Consider the following 26719-nt stretch of genomic DNA (forward strand, 5'->3'; position numbering starts at 1 on the left):
CTGAATAGACCTGCCTTTGGACAGCAAGAAAAATTCTGATCCTTGCATGATGCAGCTGGTCTGGACTGAAAAGCAGCTTGCAGTTGTGCCAACCGTGGCAAGGACCTTCTTTTGCTGCCCTTGTAAAGGAGTAAGCAATGTGGCAGAGCCTGGCAATAGCTCTGGTGAGTGACCTCCAACTTGAAAATCGCTCAAAGCGTTTACTGCCCAGCTGAAATGACAAATTTGTGGCACAAGTCACTACTTCTGGACGTAGTTCCACATCTGTTGCGGGTTCAACTAGGCTGAAAGCTTCCTGTTTTAAGTGACAATGTTGCTTGTCTACAAGAAAGGCTGGTCCAGACAACCAGGAGGAAGCTGCAAGCTGGTTAGCTGGAATCGCTCTAGTTGCATGGTCAGCTGGGTTGACATCAGAAGGAACATAGTTCCATTGGCTTTTGTTGGTTGAACGTCTGATCCTTTGTACCCTGTTATGAACATAGACGTAGAACCGTCTAGAGTCATTAAATATATACCCAAGTACTACTTTACTGTCTGAGAAAAGCTTGATGTCGTCTACCTGAATGTCTAACTCTGCAGACATAACCTCTGCCAGTTCCACTGCAAGAACGGCTGCACAGAGCTCAAGCCTTGGGATGGTGATGTCAGGCTTAGGTGCCAACTTTGTTTTCCCAAACAGGAATCCAACTTTGCTATGTCCTGCAGCATCTGTGACTCTCAGATAAGCAACAGCAGCAATAGCTTTGGTAGATGCATCACAAAAGATACAGATCTCCTTGCTCTGAGCTGTGGAGAGTGGGACCATTGTGTAGGCCCTTGGGATCTTCAACTCTCTTAGGTCTTGAAGAGATGTGCACCACCTCTGCCACTGTTCAAGCTTTTCTCGGGGCAGTGGTGCATCCCAGTCACAAGTCTCAGTGGTGAGTTCTCTCAAAATGAGGCGGCCCTGAACACTGAAGGGAGCAGCGAACCCCAACGGGTCAAATAAGCTGTTGATAGTAGACAACACACCCCAACGTGTAAAGGGTTTTTCTGCGCAGTCCACACGGAAAGTTAGAGTATCTGTAGCAAGATCCCAACCAAGACCCAGGCTGCGCTGCATGGGAGGGGAGTCCTGACCCACGTCCAGGTCTTGCAGGTTGCTAGCTAGATCTTCAGCTGGAAATGCCCTCATGACCTCAACACTGTTAGACACAATCTTGTGTAGTCTGAGGTTGGATTGCGCTAGCATGTCTTGTGCACCTTTCAGCACTTTGATGGCATCTTCTGCACTGAGGAAAGATTTTAGGCCATCATCAACATAGAAATGTCTGTGCACAAAGCTCCACACTTCGGGTCCATAGTCCTCTTCACCCTCCATAGCCGTCCTCTTCAGGCCATAAATGGACACAGCTGGCGAGGGACAGTTACCAAACACATGAACCCTCATGCGGTACTCCAGCACTTTGTCATCAAGTTGGTGGTTACGAAACCACAAGAATCGGAGGTGGTCCCGATGATCCTCCCTCACTAGGAAACTGTGGAACATCTGTTGAATGTCTGTCATCACAGCAACTGGGTCCATTCTGAAATGCATGAGAACCCCAATTAGGGTGTTGTTGAGGTCCGGGCCTTGTAAGAGCACATCATTCAATGAGATGCCTTTGAACTGTGCGCTTGAATCAAAGACGATCCTTATTTTTCCCGGTTTCTGGGGGTAATAGACACCAAAGGAAGGTAAATACCAATACTCTTTGTCAGGCTCTGGTGGGGGAGCTGGCTCAGCGTGTCCATTTTTGAAAATATCCTCCATGAAATCTATGAAATGATGTTTCATCTCCGGTTTCCTATTCAAGGTACGGCGAAGTGACATCAGTCGGCTGAGGGCTTGCTCTCGATTATTTGGTAAACGTGGTCTTGGACTACGAAATGGCAGGGGAGCCACCCAGCTGTTGGAATCATCTTTCTTGAACTCCTTGTTCATGATCTGGAGGAAGATTTCATCTTCGATGGAGGGTGCCAGCTTATCATCCTCTTTTGAATGGCTGAAGACCAGCTCACCTAAGCTTGGCTGACTGGAAGTCAGTGTGTCAGGGGATATTAGCTGTTCCTCTATGAACTTTTCTTTGCAGATGATCCTGTTCTCACAAGGCTTGAAGTAGCTTGGTCGTCCATTTTCAAGGACATTGGTCTTGAATGTGTTGACAGTCGGCCGGTGAGCCTCACCGAGACAGACGTCACCGACTATTACCCAACCTAGATCCACTTGTTGGGCATAAGGTTCATTGTGACGGCCGTTACGCTGACTGCGCACTTTGTGAACTCGGATGATGTCCCTCCCAAGTAACAAAAGTATCTCAGCTGATGCATCAAGAGGAGGGATCCTGTCAGCAATACACTTGAGATGCTTGTGGCTTTGGGCAGCTTCTGGAGTAGGGATTTCGTCCCTATTATTGGGAATCAGGTTGCACTCAATAAGAGTCGGCAATGATAAGTGCAACTGTCCATCAGCTGACTCCACCATAAATCCAGAGGCCCTTCTTCCAGCAGTCTCGGTGATTCCTGAGCATGTTTTGAGGGTATAGGGGGAAGCCTCACCCTGGATGTCAAACATGTCAAAGAATGCTGATCTGGCTAGCGACACATTGCTTTGGTCATCCAGCATCACGTATGTCCTCACCTTTTGGTCTGGGAGACCCTTGGGATACCAGACAGATTTTGGAACATGATTTACCTTTAAGACCCTCACCACACACGGCTGTGCATGAAGAGGCTGCTATGTCAGTGACACACTCGGTAGGCTCCCCACCATGCTCTGCAGAAGGTGGTCTGGAACTTGGAGCCCAAGGTGCCGGTCCAGGATGGAGTGCTGCAATGTGCTGGTCGCTGTCACACTCAGAGCAGTGGATGTCAGCTTTATACTCTTTAGCTTGGTGAGTTGCTGAAGCACAACATTTAAAACATATGGAGTGCTCCACCAGGAAGCGTCTTCGCTCTGCAAGTGATCTTTCTCGAAAGCCTCGGCATTTCCTGAGGGAGTGAGGTTTCTTGTGGAGAGGACACTCTCTGTCTAGATCAACGGTGAGTCCTTTGGAGGACTGAGAGGTGGGGGGGTTTCCTACCTCAGTTTTACTTACGGATAAAGGAGGTTTGGATTTCCATTGTTTGGAGAAGGATCCGTCACCTTTGAACACAGCTGAACCGAAGTTAGCAAAAGCAAAGCTAGGATCATTTCTCATCTCTGCATGGTTATACACGAAGTCCACAAAAAATGAGAAAGGGGGATATGGAACTTGGTGCTCCCTCTTATAGCGAGACCCCTGAGTTATCCACTGTTCTTGGACATTGTGGGGCAGTTTCTCCGCTATAGGGTTTATTCCCCTTGCAGTGTCTAGGAAGCTGAGCCCTGGCAAATATCCCTCTTGCTTAGCAGCTTCGATCTCTAGGAGCAGGTCTCCGAGTTCTTGAAGCTTCTGGTGATCTCTATTTGAAAGCTTTGGGAAGTGGTTCAATCTATCGAAGAGAGAAGCTTCAATGGCCTCTGGAGAGCCATAACACTTGTCCAGCCTTCGCCAAAGCATGTTCAAACCCATGAATGGATTGTTGACATAAACTGCCCTTATCCTCTTGGCGTGGTGTAGCGACTCCCCACCAAGCCACTTAATGGGCAGGTCCAGTTCTTCACTAGGTTTGAGGCTAAGTCCCTCCACAGCGTTAACAAAGCTAGATTTCCATGACAGATAACTAGCAGGCTGGTTATCAAACACTTTTAGTCCAGCTGTGACAAGGTCTCGACGCGCCAGATATACAGCTAACTCAGATACACCTTGAGCCTCCAGTGGTGAGCGGGGTGGAAGTTGGTTTGTTGAGTCTGTGCAGCGATGTGTGTGCATGGAGGGGACATCTCTATCTGTGTTAAAAGACAGAGGGTCAGGGCGATTCTTTCTCTGGTTGCCTGGGTGCAGGCCTTCAGCCGAGCAAGCAGAAGGATACGGCTGTTGTGTGTCACGACTGATGCGATGAACTTTGATATCTGGGAGGTGTCTGTGTTGTGGTACAGAAGCAGCAGCCTGTGTTTCTTTCTCATTTTGAGCTAAAGCATAACTCTGCCCTGAAGAGAAATGTGCTTGGATGAACTCACCAGTTCGCTGTAATGACTGCTTCGTTGCTTGAGCATGACTGGCTTTACTCCCAAGGTCACAGTTGTCTAAATCTGCAGCAGCCTCAAACACTTGAGCCTCTGCTTCACACTCTTCTTTTAGTGCATTCAATGTAGCCTCTATGCGTGCTTTCTCCACTTGCATGTCTATTTGACGTTTGGCATAGGCTGCTCGCGTGCGTGCAGCTTCCGCCTTGGCACGAGCTTTAGCAGCAGCGGCACTAGCTGAAGATTTATTTGAACTTTGCTTGGAAAATGCAGCTGAGGCAGCACACTCTGACCTAACCTCCAGGCTCTGAATATCGGCGTCAATAGGGTTTGAGCTGGACATTGTTTAATACAGGCAGGTGAATGGGTCTTCAAATCCCGTAAAAAGATACAGAAGAAGCGAACGTAGCCTCTTTGATGTTTTTCTTCTACTTACTTACTGGTTACTGGTGGCGAAGAAATAGGCTGCCGAGATTCCTTCAAAGCTTGATGTGATGGGCCATCTTTTCACTGTTCTGTCCTCACTAAGCGTTGTCCTCGTGAACGTAGACTCAGCTATACAGACAGCTAAACACTCTCCTAATCAAAATCCAGGGAACAGGCCAATGTGTTGAGTTGGATGATTTAATAAGGAAAAAGTGTGAAACTGTTGACAAAACCAGAAATAAACCAATAAAAAAGTTGCCTCAATATACAGTATAACAAACACATATTCAAAAATATGAGCACAATATTTATCTGCTTAGTGAGTGCCCGAATAAAACATCAAATGAAATCACACTCATGATCAAAACGTTAAAGAAACCACATGACATATGAGCTAGCTTAACCTTACTAGCTTAGGTTATACATGCATTCAAATTAAATTCTAACTACAAACTATATCACGCCTTCACAACAAATAATAATGCACACAAGTTGTCTCAGTGATAACAAACAATATTACTCACAGATGATGCCGTTTATCAGCTTGTGAAGGCATGGATGGCAACAGATTAACGGAGGTGAAACTGCCTCTGGCTAGATCTTACAGAGTAAAAAAAAACACACACAAACAACCACTAGAGGGCAAACTGCTGCAGAACAGAAAATACCTAATGCCAGCATAGATCTGCTACCAGTAACGGTAAGCTGAAGATATGTCATGCAACGACCAGCGAACTTCGTAACACACTTTCAACATTGCATGTTGACTAAATTCATTGTTAATTATACTTCATGTAGTATTTAACCTAATAAGTTTTTTTTCTTTTTCTTATTCAAGCACTAGTATTTTTCCACTGCGTTTTCCCCCTCCATTATTGTTGTTGCATTTTCACCATTTTGTCTTTAACACAGCAGCTTCACTGCAGAGTTGTTTCTTGTCATGCCAGTTGTCTAAGTTTATTTTACAGTCAGTGTTCTTAAACCCAACCTATTAAATTCACCAGTTACTATGTTGTGTTGTTATTAGGCATTTTTGCTTTTTACATATGAGCTGCAGAAGGAGATTTTTTAAAATCAAGACACTCTTTTAGGAGCTCTTCTAGCCCCTCTCGGTAATCTTCCAAGAAAATAATGACATGTTTTTATTAGGGCAGTGTTTCTTCCTTGAGCCATCAGAATGAAGCATTTTCAGAGCCTTTTTCTGATTTGGTTGAAGAAAGAACTAAATAGGATGGTATTTACAGTGGGGCAAAAAAGTATTTAGTCAGCCACCGATTGTGCAAGTTCCCCCACCTAAAATGATGACAGAGGTCAGTAATTTGCACCAGAGGTACACTTCAACTGTGAGAGACAGAATGTGAAAAAAAAATCCATGAATCCACATGGTAGGATTTGTAAAGAATTTATTCGTAAATCAGGGTGGAAAATAAGTATTTGGTCAATAACAAAAGTACAACTCAATACTTTGTAACATAACCTTTGTTGGCAATAACAGAGGTCAAACGTTTACTATAGGTCTTTACCAGGTTTGCACACACAGTAGCTGGTATTTTGGCCCATTCCTCCATGCAGATCTTCTCGAGAGCAGTGATGTTTTGGGGCTGTCGCCGAGCAACACGGACTTTCAACTCCCGCCACAGATTTTCTATGGGGTTGAGGTCTGGAGACTGGCTAGGCCACTCCAGGACTTTCAAATGCTTCTTACGGAGCCACTCCTTTGTTGCCCGGGTGGTGTGTTTTGGATCATTGTCATGTTGGAAGACCCAGCCTCGTTTCATCTTCAAAGTTCTCACTGATGGAAGGAGGTTTTGGCTCAAAATCTCACGATACATGGCCCCATTCACTCTGTCCTTAACACGGATCAGTCGTCCTGTCCCCTTGGCAGAAAAACAGCCCCATAGCATGATGTTTCCACCCCCATGCTTCACAGTAGGTATGGTGTTCTTGGGATGCAACTCAGTATTCGTCTTCCTCCAAGCACGACGAGTTGAGTTTATACCAAAAAGTTCTACTTTGGTTTCATCTGACCACATGACATTCTCCCAATCCTCTGCTGTATCATCCATGTGCTCTCTGGCAAACTTCAGACGGGCCTGGACATGCACTGGCTTCAGCAGCGGAACACGTCTGGCACTGCAGGATTTGATTCCCTGCTGTTGTAGTGTGTTACTGATGGTGACCTTTGTTACTTTGGTCCCAGCTCTCTGCAGGTCATTCACCAGGTCCCCCCGTGTGGTTCTGGGATCTTTGCTCACCGTTCTCATGATCATTTTGACCCCACGGGATGAGATCTTGCGTGGAGCCCCAGATCGAGGGAGATTATCAGTGGTCTTGTATGTCTTCCATTTTCTGATGATTGCTCCCACAGTTGATTTTTTCACACCAAGCTGCTTGCCTATTGTAGATTCACTCTTCCCAGTCTGGTGGAGGTCTACAATACTTTTCCTGGTGTCCTTCGAAAGCTCTTTGGTCTTGGCCATGGCGGAGTTTGGAGTCTGACTGTTTGAGGCTGTGGACAGGTGTCTTTTATACAGATGATGAGTTCAAACAGGTGCCATTCATACAGGTAACGAGTGGGGGACAGAAAAGCTTCTTACAGAAGACGTTACAGGTCTGTGAGAGCCAGAGATTTTCCTTGTTTGAGGTGACCAAATACTTATTTTCCACCCTGATTTACGAATAAATTCTTTACAAATCCTACCATGTGAATTCATGGATTTTTTTTTCACATTCTGTCTCTCACAGTTGAAGTGTACCTCTGGTGCAAATTACTGACCTCTGTCATCATTTTAGGTGGGGGAACGTGCACAATCGGTGGCTGACTAAATACTTTTTTGCCCCACTGTATGTAACACTTACCTATTCTTTGTGAGCATTCAAAGCACTTTTTACACTGGAAGCCATATTCACACACATACACACACAAACACACAATTATACAGTATAAAACATAGAATATAGTTTTTATCAAGTGAAACCTAAAAACGAGTATCAATTTAAAACCTACCAAAGTAGTGATCTCTCCCCTCCCCAAGTGGCTTACTTGTTTGGATCTATCCTTTAAATTTCGGCCATCTTGTGGCTGCATTTTTTTTGTCTCTCAAAGCATACTTAAGCCACTGATTGAGTGTGCCTGTTTCCAGTTTACAATGGCATGAGTTTGCTAAGGTTATTCTAGTTATTTGTGCATGGTCGTAGTCAATGAACCTCAGATCTTTGATGGGCAACTAATAAGAGACCAATTTGTAAAAGAGAGTTTGCTTTCACTGCTTTGAGATCAATCATGTTATCAATGTTTGGTGGAAATAGAATAAGCATTAAGTAAAACCAGTCCTCTCTAATATATCACCTTAACACAGCGGTCCCCAACCTTTTTTGAGCCACGGACCGGTTTATGCCTGACAATATTTTCACAGACCGGCTTTTAAGGTGTCGCGGATAAATACAACAAAATAAAACTAGTACCAGTACCGAAAAAAAGAAGATTTATTCATAAAAGACCCAGGAAAACAGAGTTAACGATAAAAACGATAACAAAATAACGCTAAAAACCAATAAAACCCCTGAAAACCATACATTTCACACCCGAGCCTCAACTCTCGCAGCCTGGCACCAAACGACTCACGGACCGGTATCGGTCCGTGGCCCGGGGGTTGAGGACCGCTGCCTTAACAGATAAACTCCAGGGCCCGTATCCCTAAAGAATCTTTGTGCAAAAAGTGGCTCCTAGCGGCCAAATTCTAAGAAAATTCTCAGAGTCATGACGTTTTCTTAGAATTTCCCCTAAAAGTGACATGACAATCCCAGTTAATATAAAAGCTATTCCTCAAGATTCCTAGCGCTTAAAAGGGCTCCTAAGGCGAGATCTGCTAAGAGCAGGGAAGAGGACTTTTAGTGGCTTAGGAGTTCCCCTAAGCAGCTGCACAAAATGGCCAACAGAAGAGGCAGGAGAGATGTCCTGCAAACACTGGATGACAGGGAATTATTGAGATGCTACAGATTGGATCGTGCAGGAATCATGTTTGTGGTGGATCTCCTTAGAGATGCAATTACTTCACCAACTCGACGCCACAACGCTATTACACCGGAGACGAAAGTAATCACAACCCCGAGGTATTTGGCAACCGGGAAAATGCAACAATGCCAGCAGTGATGACTTGGGTCTGCAATCACAGACATTGCTAAAAGCTGAGCCGTGTTACCCTCGTTAAGACCACACTGGACTTGTAACTTTGTGATTTCTACTTCATTAAGGACAGCCTCTTGAGATAGGCCATCTTGTTTTCAACGGGGTCCATATGGGAGTGAAAGTACAAAATATGCCAGCTAGGATATTAATATGAGCAAATAAGACACGAATCATTATTTGAACAGGGTGTAATGAGTTTAAGTTTTCACATATTTTAGATTCTAATGGCTATAACCCCTACAGCTTACTATTCATTTTCCAGATATTTTCTTGAATGTGAAATATTATTTACAATTACAGTCAGCATAAGATTAGAGTGTATAATATGTTTATTGATTTGAGGGTACATCCTTTGCTCATTATCACCAAAAGCTCATTTCCATCAAACTTGTAGGATCAACCAATCACGGCTTTTGAAATGATGACTCATACCTAGCAACGGGGTCAACCACACCTCCTCACTAAGATAGGATTTTCCATCCATTCCTTGCTCAGAGTTCACTGAAAATGTTCTGGAATCACTTCTAAGCTAAAACTCCTGGCAAGGAATTTTTAGGTTAAGTTAGGAGCTCTCTGAGAGGATTCTCAGAATCTTTAGGGATACGGGCCCTGATTTCTAACGAGCTTAGAGAAAGATGTAAAGGAACTGGAATGAAAATTGAAGACGTTTTCAATAACTCATAAACGGCTATGATATGCTGCTAATACTCTTTAAACCCCTGTAGATATTGGCAGTTCAGTATGTTGTTCAGTGCTCCAGCCTTTAATTTAGCTAGTTAATTTTTTTTTTTAGTAATATACTGTATTTTAGCACACTTTTTGAAAACAGTGTAGGCCTGTATTTCTGTTTTTCATTGCTTGTGACTGAATAACTGAACTTACAGCTTGAGCCTCAAGAACTAGTGATGTGCTATACCACTGATTTCCTTTCCGATCCGATACCAACTAAAATTCAGGGTGGTATCGACGATACTGATCCGATACCGATACTTTGTACAAAAACTTAATGTTTCATTGTATTTCATAATACAATATATTATTGTATTATTTTAATTGTAATAATAATATAATAATAGAGCTTTATAATGATTAAAGGACATTAGACTACTTGTTCTTATTGCTAATAATGCAGAATATTCATATAGAAATAACAAAAACCTGAAGTTGTGCGCTATTTGAGCATGTTGCCTGCCTGCAGCACTAAAGGACTCCGCTAGAGACGTCTGTCTTGCCCTAGCAGCACCTGTCCCTCGCCTCCTCTTCAGTTCGCCTCAACATAAGTTCATCATATTCTGTGATATGATTTACCCTGAGGTGTTTGATGAGGTCAGTGGTGTTGCCACAACACCTCACTGTCTTGCCACATATTGCAAACCGCGTCTTGGCTGTTTGTGGAGGTAAAATCCGTCCACACATGACTCCGTTTCCGCTCAGCCATTGTTGTGAGTGCGCACGCCAGGGGCTGCGACACATTTATACAGCCGTGTTTCGCATATGACTATGAAAGGAGTAGTCATATGTCTAAATTGGAAGTATGTCTATGAAGGTTCTCAGTCATCCAGGTCATCGTAGTCTAAGGAGCTTGGAAAGAATTGTTTCCATGAAGCACTTGCTGGTGTCTAGTCAAAGGAGTTTTCAAAGAAAAGTGTCTGGACTTCTTTAAGTTGCTTGAAGACGTTTCACCTCTCATCCGAGAAGCTTCTTCAGTTCTAAGGGTCAAATGGTGGAGAGTCCCAGATTTAAACCCAGTGGGAGTTTCCCCCCAAAGAGGGACAAAGGACACCCTGATGATCCTCTACCTAATCACATGAGCAGAGGTGTGAAAATGGGTGTGGGTCACTCCTCTTTCAAACCATCTGTCCTCTCTGTCCATGTGAACATTGGCATCCTCGAAAGAGTGACCTTTGTCCTCCAGATGCAGATGAACTGCTTAGTCTTGTCCTGTGGAGGTGGCTCTTCTATGTTGTGCCATGCGCTTGTGAAGTGGCTGTTTGGTCTCTCCAATGTAGAGGTCTGGGCATTCCTCGCTACACTGTACAGCATACACCACATTGTTAAGTTTGTGTTTTGGAGTTTTGTCTTTCGAGTGAACCAGTTTTGTCTGAGTATGTTGCTGGGTCTGAAGTACACTGGGATGTCGTGCTTGGAGAAAACTCTCCTGAGTTTCTCTGATACACCGGCTACATAGGGGATGACAATGTTGTTGCGTCTGTCTTTCTTATCCTCCCTCGCTGGTGTCTGGCCTTCTTTTCTGTGCATCTTTGCTGACTTTATAAATGCCCAATTAGGATAGCCGCATGTTTTAAGTGCTTCCTTTACATGTGTGTGTTCCTTCTTTTTCCCTTCAGGCTTAGAGGGAACATTTTCTGCCCGGTGGTGTAGGGTCCTAATTACTCCAAGTTTGTCTTCCAGAGGGTGATGGGAGTCAAGGAGGAGGTAATGGTCTGTGTGTGGGGGCTTCCGGTAAACTTCATTGTTGAGGTTGCAATTCTCTTCAATGTGCACAGCGCAGTCCAGGAAAGGCAAACAGTCATCCTTTGTGTCTTCCCTGGTGAACTTGATGTTTTTATCCATGGCGTTAATGTGCGCAGTGAAGGATTCCACTTCTTGTGTTTTGATTTTGACCCAGGTTTTGTCTACATATCTGTACCAGTGGCTGGGTACTGTTTTACCCCGGTTCTTTTTATTCCTCGAGCATCCAGAGACTGCACCGGAGCTCAGTAGTTATTTTCACAAAACCTTTATTCGTCTTTACTCATCTTTTACTCATCTTCATTTAAGCATGCATCTTCTAGAAGTGAAGACGAGGCTGGTGTGTCCCTCTCCAAAAAATCTTCACCGCTTTGTTCGTTACAGCCAGCTTTATAGAGGCGTCCCCATCATAAAACCCCCTACGGTGTGCTGCAAACTCTGTGTCTGTATCTATGTCCACGAGCACATGAATGCCTACATGTGCGCGTTCCCGCGTGTCTATGTGAGTGCTCGTGTGTGACTGTGTACGCATACCTGTGTGTATGTGTGAGTGCACATGAGTGAGTGTGCGTGTGGATGTGTGTGCGTGTGCGTGACAGTTAAAGCACTGTGGGTGTAGGTGACTCCCTAGGTCATAAAACCCATCTCCCTTCCAGACCACAGTTATCCAGTTACAAATGTTGAGACCCCCACCCAAACATTCTCTGGGAAATTTCCACTCAGCATTAACTGCTCTCTGTTTTACTTTCACATTTCAAGTGGGGGAGGGGTCTCCTACAATCTACTCCTAAGTTCACGACACAGTGAGTCCTTTATTATATTGAGGGCAGTGTCTCTACAATAGTTCTACATTCTATGTTAACACATTTCTAAACTCTAAAATAAGCTAAACACTCCTACAGTACTCTCCCTTTAAAAGAGCCAAGAGCCTTTCTTTCCACTTCTTCCATGTAAAGGTTGGGCAGCCATGTTTTTGTCTGTAGAAGCCCTCGTTGTATTTGAAATATGTAGTGGTGAAGCAGAGGTCTAACAGTGTGCAAATCTGATCGGGTGTGAAGTTGGTCCTGTCTTCCAAGGAGCTGTCTTCTTGTAGTCGTTTTCTGATAGTCTCCACTGCCTCTGTGGTGCGTATGCAAGTGAAGAGGGAGACTACATCAAAGGACACCATGGTTTCATCTGGATCTAGGGTAAGTTTCTGGACCTTGTCGGTGAAGTTCTTGATGTGATGTGGGGTGTTCCCCACAAGAGGTGCCAGGATGGTAGCAAGGTGTTTCGAAATGTTGTAAGTGGCTGAGTTTATGCTACTGACAATGGGTCTGAGTGGGACACGCCCCCCCAAGTGGTACCCCAGATACTGTACCTCCCTCCGTCCAGCCTCACACTTCTTCAGGTTGGCCTTGAGCCCCACCTTCCTCAGAGACTCCAAGACAGCAGCCACCCGCTGCACATACTCCACCCAGGTGTTACTATGGATGATGATATCGTCCAGGTAGACAGCAGCATATGCAGCATTCGGACACAGTACCGGTCCATGAGCGTCTGGAAAGTGGCGGGGCTCCAAACAAGCCGACGGAACTGTGACGAATTGGTACAAACTGTACGGAGTGGAGAAGGCCAGTTTTTTCCTTGGGCTATGCAGACAGGGGGATCTGCTAGTAGCCCTTGGTTAAAACCAATGTAGCAGTGCCTAACCGGTACAGGAGCTCGTCGACCTGGAGCATGGGATAAGCATCAAACTGTGGCACGTGTGACAGAACAATTCATCTTGCAATAGTCGACACAGAACCGTATAGACCAGTGTTGGGCAAGTTACTTTGAAAAATTAATTAATTATAGTTACTAGTTACTTCTTCAAAAAAGTAACTAAGTTAGTAACTGAGTTACAAGATTCTAAAAGTAATTAATTACTTGAAAAGTAACTATTGCGTTACTTTAAAAAAATGTTTAACATTTTTTCCACGGTATTATTGGCCATTTTTAACAACTTTTGATTTTCCCCCAACATTTCACCTTTAAAAACTATTTACTTTGCTTGTTTGGTATCATCCTTTTCAGCACAACCTAACGTGTCTGAATTTACAGTTATGTTTTCATTTTGACATACTGTATTAACACAATTGATCTAAGCTCTAGCAAGCACTCTCATAAGCCGAGAGTGCTTGCTAGAGCTGTCCTCAGACAGTAAACGTGACGAAACTATTGAGGAAAAAACGCTGCATATTATGCACATATTGTTTATCATGACTCTGGTTTTACGTGGCCTATCAACACAATTTAAAAACTGGTATATATCACCTTGTTGCTTTGTCATCTTGAAGTGGTCATGTGATTGGCTTACCACGACTACTTTATTCTTCCTCAGTCAAACAGCAGCACTCATTGTTTTGCCCCCTTAGCTCCGGGTGTTGTGCCAAAAAGTGATCATCAGGCAGAAAGTGATTGCCGTCCTCGGGAGTGCGCGCAGCTGCTTAAAGCTGTATCACCCCGATAACTTACGTAGACGGCTACTTCCATACAGTACAACTGATGCGGTAAGCTGAAGACAGCTTTAACTGTCTGGTTGTTGAAAAATAGTAACGCGACCGCACCGCATTTTCTTGTTAGTAACGGTAATGGCGTTGTAACGATAGAAGTAGTAATTAGTTACTGAAAAAAGTAATGCCGTTAGTAACGCCGTTACCGTTACTTGTAACGCCGTTATTCCCATCACCGGTATAGACCCGTCTTTTTTCACAACCAAAACTATGGGGCTACACCAAGCGCTGTGTGACTCTTCTGTTACTCCTGTTTTCAGCATTTTGGCCAATTCCCTCTGAACAATTTGCCTCTTATGCTCAGGTAACATGTAGGGCCGTGAACACACAGTCACGCCAGTCACATGGGTATGGGTTTTGTCATACCCATGTGACCGGCCATTGGGTTGTAATGAGCCACCTGGAAAATAATTTCTTCTAGGCATCAACAACTGGGTGTGTCACAACACGATACAATCTGTTCCTAATCAAAAAAAAAATGAGGAAATGTCAGCGCTGCTTCAGGGCAGACCATCTGACCTCAATTCTTATCACCTGGTCAAAGGCTGAGCATAGGGTGTCATCATGAGTGCTGCCCAAGTGTGGCGGCACTGAGCCTCTCATTCAGCAGGAGCAGACAGAGAGTCCATTCCTCCGCAGTCGCCTGTGACACCTCCAGGAAGGCTTTGGGGTTTTGGGGGGGAGCATCATCAGCACTGGCAAAGAGCCAGATTGAGTGGTTTTACAAAACCTTGCTTTGAGACCACACCCTGAACCCGCTTTTCCACTCCTCTCGCCCACCACAGAAACATCTTGTTCATAGTATAATTTTTTTTTAAATACAACCTGTAACTGCATGAAGGTCAGAGCAACCATTCAAATTATTTCAATATTTATTCAAACACATGTATCCTTTAAATTAGACAAGGGACAAATGTTTTTGTGCATGAAAATTTATTTTTTGCTTTAGCATTATTAGGTGTGAATGCGGGGGTGAATGTGAGTGGGAATGATTGTCTGTCTCTGTGTGTTAGCCCTGCGACAGACTGGTGACCTGTCCAGGGTGACAGCTCCAGCGACCCTGAAAAGGATAAGGGGAAGCGAATGGATGGATGGATGCTTTAGCATTATAATAAAATGTGTTGCTGAAACAGTAAAGTAGTTCTACACATTACAAGTGTTGCAGAAAATTATTGAACCTTATTGAAAATTTACTCAATACATCTCATTTGTCTCTTTAAATCATCTCATCATGTCATCAATCATTCAGACACATTTTAAAGCCATAGCAGGTCATGTTAATTAGTTTGTTTTTCAGAGGCGCATAAAGCATTCAACTACAGTAAAGAGTTTTAGACTTTCTCTTTCGGGTGGAAGTCTAGTTAAAAACAACTCTCTCTCGTTTGAGCTGCTCTCGGTTAAAGCGTTGGTTCAGCTTTTCCTGTTGCTGAAGTTGTTTCAGTTGCTGTAGTTGTTGCTGCAGTTCCTGCTCTACCTGCAGTTCTCCTCTTTGTCTGCGACGTTTAATTGCGCTGTGGTCAGAGAGAAATGACAATTTAGATCCACATGCAACAAGAGTAGTTGTCAAGCATTTGCAATAATTGTAGAAGCACAAGTTCTTACTCATGGATAGCCTTGCCAGCTGAATAAAAGAAAAAAGAGATGGAAATAATGTAGTATGAATTTGACACAGTATTATATATATAATATTAATGCAGGATGTACAATGCAATTATACCATTCAAAGGGAATGTGCCTGTAGTGTACATCTTACCATACTATAATTCATATAATATAAAACACAGTAATGCAGGATGTATAATGCTGTTACCGTAACTGTAGTGTACAACTTACTTATCCTAAATTAGCTTTGTCTAGAAATGATAATTGAGCTGCGATCATGGTATCTGATACCACGGCCAAAAACCTATTTTTGCTGATAAAATACTTTGAGGAAGCTAGCTTATTTTTTTGTGTTAACTGTATTATAGTGAGGAAGTAATGATCACTGGCATTCCTAATTTTAAGTAAACAAAGGTAAAATAAATGAGGCAGAGGGTAAGATGTTTTCAATATTAGACAATTTTACAGGTCAACTTTAAATTTTTAAGCCCATAAGCCTCCAGCCAAATCTGACATTAGCTGTTGCTTTTAAATAAAATCAGACACCTCACTTTTTCAGAGAAATTGGTTCTCATCCTCATAAGGTTCCCGTGTAAAATAATGAAAGTACCCCTATATGCTATTGTCCAAACTTAAACCTTGGTGTGTTTCTTTCTAAAATTTTAAATGTATATGTATGTGTTTATGGTTATGCATATAGTAAACTTATGATTTACATAGGAAATGCGAGCAAAGAAACTGGTAAACATAGTAGTCCAACATTAAATTAACATTAAACACTGTAATGTTATTACAGTAGTTACACATCTCCATTCATACATTTTCTACAATTTCTACCAAGATGATGATTATTAGAATACCATGAGAACGGGTTACTGTAAAAAAAAATCTAAATATCAACAAGATTACCATGAATAATTCCACCAATAATATGGGAAATAAAGCCTTCCCCAGGTTCAGCCATGAGGACGACCATCGACAGCACAAGGAACAGTATAGTGCACTTCATCCTAGAGATAAGAACCAAAGAAATTATAAATTGTTGTTTTTGAGCAAAATGGTAACATATTTAACATTACATACCTTTCTGATTGAAATGGAATTCAACTCTTCAACTTTTGGAAAGTAAGTGGTATAAAGCCTACAAGTAATGATCTCTGTCTGTTTACTCATCTCTTTATGTACCAGCTGGATTACTTTGTCTTGCTTATGCAAAACAGGAAGGAAAAGAAAAATTAGACTATCACATGGTATTTTGAAATGCAAAAAAACCTGCATAACTGCACAGTCTTTGGTCATGTAATGATCATCTTTGTGCTCAGTGTCAAACAATTGAACACATTATCCCACTTTAAATCGCTATATCTTGATGAAAATGTTTCTAGAATTTTTTAAATATTTTTTTTATACTTGACCAAAATCTTAAAAAAAAACAAACAAACAAAAAGAGCTCATACAGTGCTTATTTTCCACCCTAATTTACGAATAAATTCTTTACAAATCCTACCATGTGAATTCATGGATTTTTTTTTCACATTCTGTCTCTCACAGTTGAAGTGTACCTCTGGTGCAAATTACTGACCTCTGTCATCATTTTAGGTGGGGGAACGTGCACAATCGGTGGCTGACTAAATACTTTTTTGCCCCACTGTACGTGCCATGCTGTGGTGACTTCTTTCTACACTGATAACAACAACACTTGTTGTGAGTTTGAAGTGTCAGAAGCTCAAAGTTACTAACAAAATTTACTTTAAAATTGGTATTCTTTAATATTTTACAACTAAATTTGGTTTCTATACCTGTTAATCACTTTCTAAACTTTTTTTTTTTTTTCCATCAACCCAATGATTATCGTAACCATTTAACTAGGTCAGGATGAGAGGAATGCTGGAGCCTATCCAATATATGATGAGTGTTAGGAGTACCACCTATGCAGGTTGCTAGTCTTTTACAGGGCCACAAAAGTATTTATTTTTTGTATCCTGCAGACTGATGTTGCTACTCAGCATATCAGAAAGCAATTTCACTCTAAAGTCTCTATGCCTATACCCTTTACACACCTCTTTCCCCCCTTACTCATCCTGTCATGTCCATACTATATATGTCAATAATGTCATGGTCCTGGGTCTTTTGACCCAGCGTTTTAAGTTTGAGTTTATTTTGTTCATTAGGTTATCTAAGTTCATTTGGTTATTTGACTCCTTGTGTTTTCTTCCCCTGTATTTAAGCTTCCCCTCACCCTTCGTGTTTCATGCTGCGTGTCTTATGTTATCAAGTTTGTATTATTATGCCTAAGTGTTTCTAGTTCTTATTATTTCCCCCTCGTGTTTTCAACCATGTTAAATCTCCCCTGCTCTTCATGCGTTTCATGTCTGTGTCTTACATTGTCAAGTTCTGGTTGTCGTGTCTAAGTCTGCATGTTTCCTGTTTTATTTTGAAAAGGGGTCTTGTGTTCTGTGCTCATGCGGTTAGTTTTACTCTTGCCTGTGCATCATTATGTTTATCCTAGTCAGCTGTTTCCTCATGTGTCTCCACTTCCCCTAATCACCTGCTGTGTATTTAAGTCCTCTGTTTTCAGTGTGTGATTGTCAGGTCGTCTGTTGTCCACGCCATGTTTCCTATGCCATGCTTCCAAGTTTCTTGTCTAGGTTTTTCTTATTGTTTGTTTAGATTTCCCAGTTTAGGTTTGTGTTAATTTTGCTTCAGTTTGCCTTGCCCTTTGTTTGTACCTTTTTTTCCAGCCATATTAAACGGCTCGCTTTTTGTTAACATTCAAGTTTTGTTCCAAGTTTTGTTCCCTGTTCCTTGGAGTCTGCATTTTGGGTCCTTTTTCAATTCATACAGTCTGCCCTCGCCAGACTGTGACAAATAAAGTTATTTAAGTAGAAAACATTTCTTGATTCTGAAATTCACTTTTGAATAAACTTTTCAAACATTTCAAGATTAACGTTTGTGATCATTTTCAATGAGCTTGAAAAACAAATACATTTGTAATAATTTTGTGTTGTAAAAAATTATGTATCCTATGAAAATACTAGGCTTGTGGTTTGGTTTATGGCAATGGAGTATAATGGACTGGTGCAGATCAGGTTGTGATGTCTGTCTTCATTGTTAGGTTAAATCCAGATTTGTCAATTTAAAATTAAAGCACCATCCACCTAAACAGGCTTTAAAGTGGGCTTGGAAAACAGGCCTAGTAGCCCATGTAAGATCTGCTTATAACTTGCTAAATGCAGTTGGCTTAATCCTCAAAGAGCAATAAACCTCAGAGTAGGAGCAGCAAAAAGTCATCTAACACGGGCGACCATGGCTCAGGGGGTTGGGAATCGCATCTGTAACCGGAAGGTCGCTGGTTCGATCCCTGGGCTCTCTGTCCTGGTCGTTGTGTCCCTGGGCAAGACACTTTACCCTACTTGCCTACTGGTGTTGGCCAGAGGGGCCGGTGGCGCGATATGGCAGCCTCGCTTCTGTCAGTCTGTCCCAGGGCAGCTGTGGCTACAACTGTAGCTTGCCTCCACCAGTGTATGAATGTGAGAGTGAATGAATAGTGGTATTGTAAAGCGCTTTGGGTGCCTTGAAAAGCGCTATATAAATCCAATCCATTATTATCCATTATTATTAATTACTACATGTAGAGAAAGGACAAATCTACAATCATTACCAATAAAAATTACTGTATGTCATGTTTTTAAGTGATTCTTTCCTCTTTGCTGCAGTACCATACATTATCCAAAACCTAACACAGTGCACTCACAATATAGTTAAAACTATAGTTTGTCAATAAATGGGATATTGAAAAAAATTACAGGGAATAGTAGAATATTCTTAGTAATTTCTAAGTTTACTGAGAAACTCATAGCCTTTCCTTCCACTACTTCACAATTCAGCCCATCCCTTGTTCTCTGTTGAATTCCTTTAATGTGGTGTTGGAGCAGTGGAAAGTGGTTTGTTTGCAGTAATTTTTTACAACACTTTCACCAGGATTGTTGCCACAGACAACACATGTAGATGCATATGTCAGACGTTGGCGCATAACTTCAATCATCACTATAGTACCTCATTCACTGATAGTAACACAGTTATTGAGCTAACTTTACGATTGTCACCTTATTTTGCAAAAAGATTTTAATACAAGACACAGAAGACGTTTTGTCATGCTATAAGCAAAATTTATTTAGCAACTGACATATGACCAAATGGAAAGCATCAAAATTTCTTCAGCAGTAAATTCAAGTTAAGCATATTTTCAAAAATGGTTGGAATTTTTTTCCAGCGCTTGTTTTGTTATGTTAAGATAAAGAGCATTTCTCTTCACACGCACATATCTTCAGTGAAGTCTTATGTCTAGTCAAATTCCCGTTGAAGCAGCTGTTTGTAATTCTGTAAATCAGCCTTCATGGACTTTACCAACTCTTTGGCTTTTTCTTTTCCCGTAAACCTAGCCAAGGGAAAATAGGTTCCACATCAAAAGACACACACACACACACACACACACTGAGTGAGAGAGAAAAACATATATAATCATTTTTGAATCTCTAACGTCATTTGCGCTTGAAATATATTGATTTCTTACCTTTCCAGAGATTCACAGCCAAACGCTGTGGGTTGGTGGAGATATTCACCTGTTGTGTGGTGGTAGTCTGGTACATCTCTTTATATTTATACAGGGGAAAGATTAGTAATTGTTTAATATTTTTGCTCTATTACAAAATATAGGTCGTATTCGTGCCATTCTAGTCTTAATTGTGAAATCAACATAATTTCAGAGGGTTCCAATCCCTCACCACTTCTCTGTGCTCAGCGTTTCAGTTTAACCCAAGTGAATAATTGATTTGTCAATAGTTAATTAAGCACAAAGTCATTTGACTGCTCTTCTGCTGCTAGGACCCAACTCTTCACTTCTTAACATTAGTCATCTGTTTTGTACTGTTGAAAATAAAATCATAGTTTGTTTGCTATGCAAACATTATTTATGTTTTACTCTTTTTCTGGATTTGGGGGTTTATGTGTGTATTTTCCTGCCTCTGTTCTGTAAATAAGAAGAAAGTATCAGAGGCACTTGTGTTTCTTTGAAATCAAACTCAGTTTGGCTTCTTCAAATGACTCACAGCTCCAGATTGATTTACTTTGCTTTCTCAAGCATCAGATTTGATGTGGCTCATGTATGGATATAATTATTATGAAACTGTTAAACTGTTTAGTATTTTAAACTCTGAATTAGCGATATCAAGAGATAAAGGCACATATGTGTACCTCTTTCATGCTTGTCATTTTATACCTGTGCCAGTGTAAATGGTTATGTGCCTTTTTACTGTGTTCATGTGTCTTTTATCAAGGTACGTATCGCAGTATTAAAGAAACATATGGTGTGAAGTAAGTACTAGCTGGTCAAAATATGAACTGGTGATGGATGAATGGATGATCATTGGATATATGAATGGAGTTAGGGTATGGACTAGATACCAAATTATTTATTCTGTTTAGTACCCAGTGTATGTATTTTCATTTATTGTGTAAAATCTAAAAGAAAGTCCAACGAAATAATACAAAATCTAAAGACAAATGTAGACATAGTCTTCAAATGGAAGAAAGAAGGAAAAAAAGTAAATGCTCTAACAAGAATCAAAAACAAGAAGTAGGAGAGTGTAAAAAGTGGCAACAGCACTTAAGACTGGACATGGGATGAAAATAGTAAAATATATTTTTTGTTTTCTATGTTGTACCTAGAAATTAAAAAAATAGGTTAATGAGTTTTTTAATTTTAAAAAGCATTCCAACATTTAAAATTTTTTTGAAATTCTGAAATTAGCTGCACATAGACCTTGAACATGGGCATCACAGTGGTACAGTGGTTAACACAGTTTTTTGTGTGAAGTTTGCATGTTGCATGTTTCCGTATTTGTGTGGGCTCTCTCTCTCGGGTACTCCAGCTTCCTTCCACAGTCCAAAGACAAATTATTGGTGAGGTTAGGTTAATTGGTAATTCTAAATTGAACATTGTTGTGAGTTTGTTGCAGCATAGACAGTGATTTAGGCTGGTGACCTGTCCAGGGTGTACCCCGCCTCTTGCCCTGTGATAGTTGGGATAGGCTCCAGCCCACTCGTGACCCTGATAAGGATAAGAAAAGAGGATGGATTGTGTAGTGATTTAAAACCATTTCAGAGATCTCATTAAGATCAAGGTGGGCCTGCAACTGTAAATAGATCCTTTTCTCCAGAACTTTTGAAAGAAAGGGAAGCTTTGAAATTGGCCTGTAATTAGCCAGGACAGTTGGGTCCAGATTGTATTTTTTAAGAAGAGGCTGAACTATAGTTTGTTTGAAGCATGATAGGACACAGCCTGTAGCAAGTAGTGATGGGAATTCCGGCTCTTTTTAGAGAACCGTCTCTTTCGGCTCAGCTCACTAAAAAGAGCCGGCTCTTTCGGCTCCCAACCGGCTCTTCAGGTTGTTTTGTTGCTTTAATTAATTTATTATCATCAACAATATAAAATTCTGCACAAAAGGAATTACTAATGTAAAAAAACCCGTGGTTTTATTTATTTGTTTATATATAAATATATAGGGTGGCCCCTAGAGACAAAGCAGAGAGAGAAAGAGAGCCAAGGACAACAACAAAAGACAACACGTCACATTAGAAAGGTATAGTAATCATCCACAATTATTTTCATTTGTGGATGATAAAGGATTCAGAAAGTTTATTCATGCAGTGAATCCTATGTATGCAATTCCAAGCAGGAAAACACTCTCGCAAAAAATCATCCCTGGCCTATATGACAGAAAATGTGCATCTTCTTTTTGTTTTGCATATTTAAATTTATATTTTATTGTATTGTAGTTTGCAGTGTTTTGTGTTGTTTCACTTTGAATTTGTTTAAAAGGAAAAAGCTGAAAATTTAAATAGTTAAAAGTTGAAATGTGAATAGTTGTTTTTTGTATTTTATAATTTATTTATTACATTTTATGTGGAGTGAATAAATAAAAGTATATTTATGGTGGCCCCTAGAGACAAAGCATGTACAAATTTCAAAGCACGTACAAACTCCAAAACACATTGCTAGCATTAACTGAACTTCCAAAACAGAGCTACCTACATCACTTAAATTACACAATTGAAAGCATATGTGTACTGTTTGTGTATTTATACACAAACACTCATATATATTCAAATAATTAAAAAAAAAAAGTTCATTTGCCTGTTACTACCACATACCAAGTATGGTCGTTGGTACTTCCTGGCTTGTGTAGCCACTAGGCTTCTGGAGCATTTCCGTTGTGTTTTGGAGTTTGTACATGTTTTGGAGGTTTCACGTGCTTTGGAGTTTGTACGTGCTTTGTCTCTAGGGGCCACCGTAAATATACTTTTATTTATTCACTAAAATGTAATAAATAAATTATAAAATACAAAAAACAAAAAACTATTTACATTTCAACTTTTAACTATTTAAATTTTCAGCTTTTTCCTTTTAAACAAATTTAAAGTGCAACAACACAAAACACTGCAAACCACAACACAATAAAATATAAATTAAAATGGAATTGGAATTGCATACATAGGATTCACTGCATGAATAAACTTTCTGACTCCTTTATCATCCCCAACTGAATAATTGTTGAGGATTACTATACTTTTCTAATGTGATGATGTTGTCTCTTGTTGTTGTCCCTGGCTCTCTTTCTCTCTCTTTCCCTCCCACTCTGTTCCTGTGCTACTGCGAGTGTAACTACCGCCACTCCCCCCTCTGCTCAACGCAAGCACAAGGCTCCCGTGCGGAGTGAAGCGAAAAAAAAGTGCAAGAGAGAGGTTGAGAGAAAGAAAAGAGAAAAAAAAAACCCAACACGGCTCCCAATCCGGTTGTTCAGTGATGACGTGACGAATCCTACTTCCGGGCCTAAAGTACTCTGCGTTTAATATGGCTTTTGTGTTGTTAACATGTTTAATGTTATGTATTTTCTTCTATTTGATCTCAAAAAGCTCCTAAAACAGTCAGTGATCACTGTTGACCTCCCTCGGCTTTTATTACCGCTAATCATTTATTTAAGCTCAGTTTTTAAAACCTTTGGATGTAACTACAGCCCAGCCCATGCAGCAGTATATGAATGACTAACCTCGTATTGTGGATGGATTATCTCAGTTGTTCTCCTGGCTGAAGTTTGGTCCTTTTACAGCATCCTGCCATGCGATTACATTTGTTCCTGACCACCGAGAACACTCACGTTAACTTTTATCGACTGGAAAAAAAAGTTAGCTTGTTTATATTATGCTAACATAGCTGTGTCGCTAGCGGTCACGTAGCACATACCAGCTAGCTCAACTTCAGTAACCCTACAAACGTCACTGCTGTTTAGTTTTCTGTCTTCATTCATGCTGGAAGTGATAACAGAGATGTACGTTTTAATTTGTTTCCAAAACCCCGCAGTCAGGACATGCTATATTGTATTTAGATAGAAGCTAGCGAGCTAACTTCCTGCTAACTTCTAACTCCGTTAAATGTCATAAATTCCGTTTTCATGGATGCCTGGATGTTAAACTCAATTGTTACACCTGGTAGAGCAGAACGCTGATCATTTTATTAAAGATGAAAGACTTTAGACAGTTTTTCAACTCTCAGTAATGCCATAGTGATCGTTTGATATATGGACCTGCAGCAGAGTTTAGGTCCAGACACGGCTAGTGACGTCAGACTGAACAATCGGATAAGGATCCGGCGTTCACTTCAAAGATCCGGCTCTAAGAGCAGTTTCGTTCGCAACCGTCACATCACTAGTAGCAAGGGAAGTGTTCATTAATCTCTGATTAAAAGGCCCAACAGTATTAAAAACATTTTTAAGCAGACTTGGGGGAAGACAATCAGATTTGCAGAACTACCATAAACAAGTCACTCAAGGAAACAGAATCAAACTGCTCCAAGACAGCTGAGCACATAGGAGGAACACTGGGGTCTGAGGTAGTGGCCGTTGAGACATAAGATTTAATAGCTCAAACTTTGTCAGCAAAAAGTCATCGCGCATACTTAGTGAAGGTACAGCTCCAACATTATCACATGGATTAAAAATACGATGAAAAAAATTAAAAAGTGCCTGAGGTTTGTGACTATTTGTGGACACTAGGTTTGAGACAAACTGAGTCTATGCAGTGTTAACAGCAGAGAGACAGTTCCTAAGTATCTGTAAAGAAACATAAAACCTATGCTTTTTCTTCTTTCTTTTTTTTCTAACACTTTATTAAAGTATACAAATCCCCTCTCAGCATGTTTGCAATCATGTCTAAGGGTGCAAGTATGTAACAGATGGTAATAATCTCCTTGTTTATGAGTTTACGTTTTCTCTTAGAAACCAAAGGATAAATAATGTTATTAATGAAGTTATTAAATTGTACAATAGCCTCCTTACCAAAATAAAACATATAATGTAACTATTTTGTTACATTGTGAATTCTGATCCCCACCATACCATTTTCAGAATATCATTTATATATTTGGATAGATATTTATATGTATTGTGGAATGAACGAAATAATACACACAAGTACATGCTTACATGATTGTGTGGCATTTTTGATCTAACCACACCAATGAAATTGCAAAGTCTGTGCTGTATCGGTATTAACAGCTCGATTACTTCTCCATAGTCTATTTCCTCTGCTCTTGCAACACAGAAAAACCAACAGTGAACAAGTTAAAAATAAGACGGCCAAAAAAGGGAAATGGTTGTTCTTTTTCACATCTTTTAACTTAAATATTTAAACTTTTTTATTTTAAAACTCTTTAATGATTAACCACAGTTATACATATTTAAAGTAATAAATTGTCCCATAATCCTAGAGGCAAATTGGTAAGTGATTTTTTTAATCTATGGTTTTAGAGATTCTATACTTTGAGCTTTTTCTTTTTAGTTTTTTTAGTTTCGTTTTTATAGTTTAGTTTGGCCACAGTAACATTCTCCCACATAGGTGAGATACTGCTTGCTTGGTGGAACAGTTGAAAAATGAATAATGTACACTTCAAAGAGACAAAAAAGTAGCTTATGAGCAAGTAGTAGTACTTGCTCATTTTCAGGTGCAAACCCAAAACCACTTAGGGAAATTGGGCTCCACACAAAATAGAGCTTCATGTGCATCCAACGTGATCTCTGTGGATTTTATAACAGTACTCTCTTTAAGGTGGTTCTGTTAATGTGATAGCAGAAACTGTGAGATGTGGTCTTAATGTTACATGGAAGACCAATACCATCTTTTTTTTTTCTTTTTTTTTTTTTGTGTCCCGTTTGGATCTTTAGCCATCAGAATTGTTGTCTTAAGGCCAAGAAAGATGCCAAGCGGATTTATTTTACCAAGTGGATCATCATGGCCTTGCCATATTGGTCCATTTGATTGACCTTTATTATAATTATGAATTTATTTTATTTTCAGTTGCTACAAACGGGACAGACATGACTGGGGGATAGGACAGGGAGAAAGAATGAAAGAAAGAGAGGGAGAGAAAGAAAACCAAAGGGGAGAAGAGACGGTGAGAAGGGGGGGAAGAAAAAAAAAAAACAACAACAACAAAACACCTGGGTCACCTGTATGGAGGAAAAAAACAGAAGAGAAAGCAAACAACAAAGAGCAACATAATAAAAAAAACAGCACCATCACAATAAACTAGCTAGCAGTAGATATCAGTAGATACTAAATAATAAACGATATTGTGCAGCATACAAGATAGACAGCGCACAATGTGCTTTGAGGCAGCAGCCAAGAAAGCTGTAGTCCGCGTCTGTGAATACCTGTGTGTACACCTGTAGACCAATACCATCTCTGTGAGATCTAAACAAACTAACAGGCAATAAGGACGGACAAAGTGTGATTCTGTGTCTCCTTTGCCCAATAATATAATAATAACAATCATATTGAGGGTGGAAGAACATAGATTAAAATAAATAAAATATGAGAACCCATAAATAGCACTCAGCAGATAATAATGAGAAAAATAAGAAAATGTAAAACTACGTTTATTTAACAATTTTATTCAGTATTATGGGTGGTAGTTGTAATGAAGGTTATGTTTAATTTCAACAAGGGTGTTGAGGCTGCTGGTCTATTCTGTACATCATTTCTGCTTTTCCATGCTGTTAAACTCGATTTTGTCATCATCACTATGGGCCAATCATTTTCTCACCTACCTTCTGCAAGCCAGTCAGCCTCTGCTCCATTTGCTTTACATGTTAGTGCTCTTCTATTATTCTGTCTTTCAGGGTCTCATTCAGGATACCCACTGGTCCCTTATCCTGTCTAATTAGAGATCATCCAAGTTTCCGCCTGCTTCATCTCTGCCACCACTAGTGTTTAGATTCTCAGTGGTTCTTGTCCTACTTCCTGACATTATTGTGC

General features: G+C 40.6%; 2 protein-coding genes across 3 annotated transcripts in view; one reads left to right on the forward strand and one right to left on the reverse strand.

The window, feature by feature from the left end:
• LOC147312948 (exostosin-1) overlaps nt 1-26719 on the forward strand; it is a 435823-nt gene that overhangs the window by 295795 nt on the left and 113309 nt on the right. The gene's annotated exons all lie outside the window — the stretch shown is intronic.
• Nucleotides 14674-16786, reverse strand: LOC147312954 (pteroicidin-alpha-like). The gene is made up of 4 exons (XM_086263799.1): nt 16433-16786; nt 16259-16359; nt 15350-15368; nt 14674-15258 (listed from the first exon to the last, which is right to left on the reverse strand). Exons 2-4 carry the CDS (start codon nt 16356-16358, stop codon nt 15105-15107), a joined length of 273 nt encoding a protein of 90 aa, XP_086119925.1. The 5' UTR covers nt 16359; nt 16433-16786; the 3' UTR covers nt 14674-15104.

The sequence above is a fragment of the Aulonocara sp. 'chitande type north' Nkhata Bay genome, linkage group LG15, assembly GCF_057382095.1.
Source record: "Aulonocara sp. 'chitande type north' Nkhata Bay isolate Kocher_YH1m ecotype deep benthic linkage group LG15, A_spYH_male_GT1.1, whole genome shotgun sequence".
NCBI classification, from domain to species: domain Eukaryota; kingdom Metazoa; phylum Chordata; class Actinopteri; order Cichliformes; family Cichlidae; genus Aulonocara; species Aulonocara sp. 'chitande type north' Nkhata Bay.

Excerpts from the sequence above, each read along its gene's own strand:
- LOC147312954 (XM_086263799.1), bottom strand. The coding sequence starts at position 16,358 with ATGAAGTGCACTATACTGTTCCTTGTGCTGTCGATGGTCGTCCTCATG.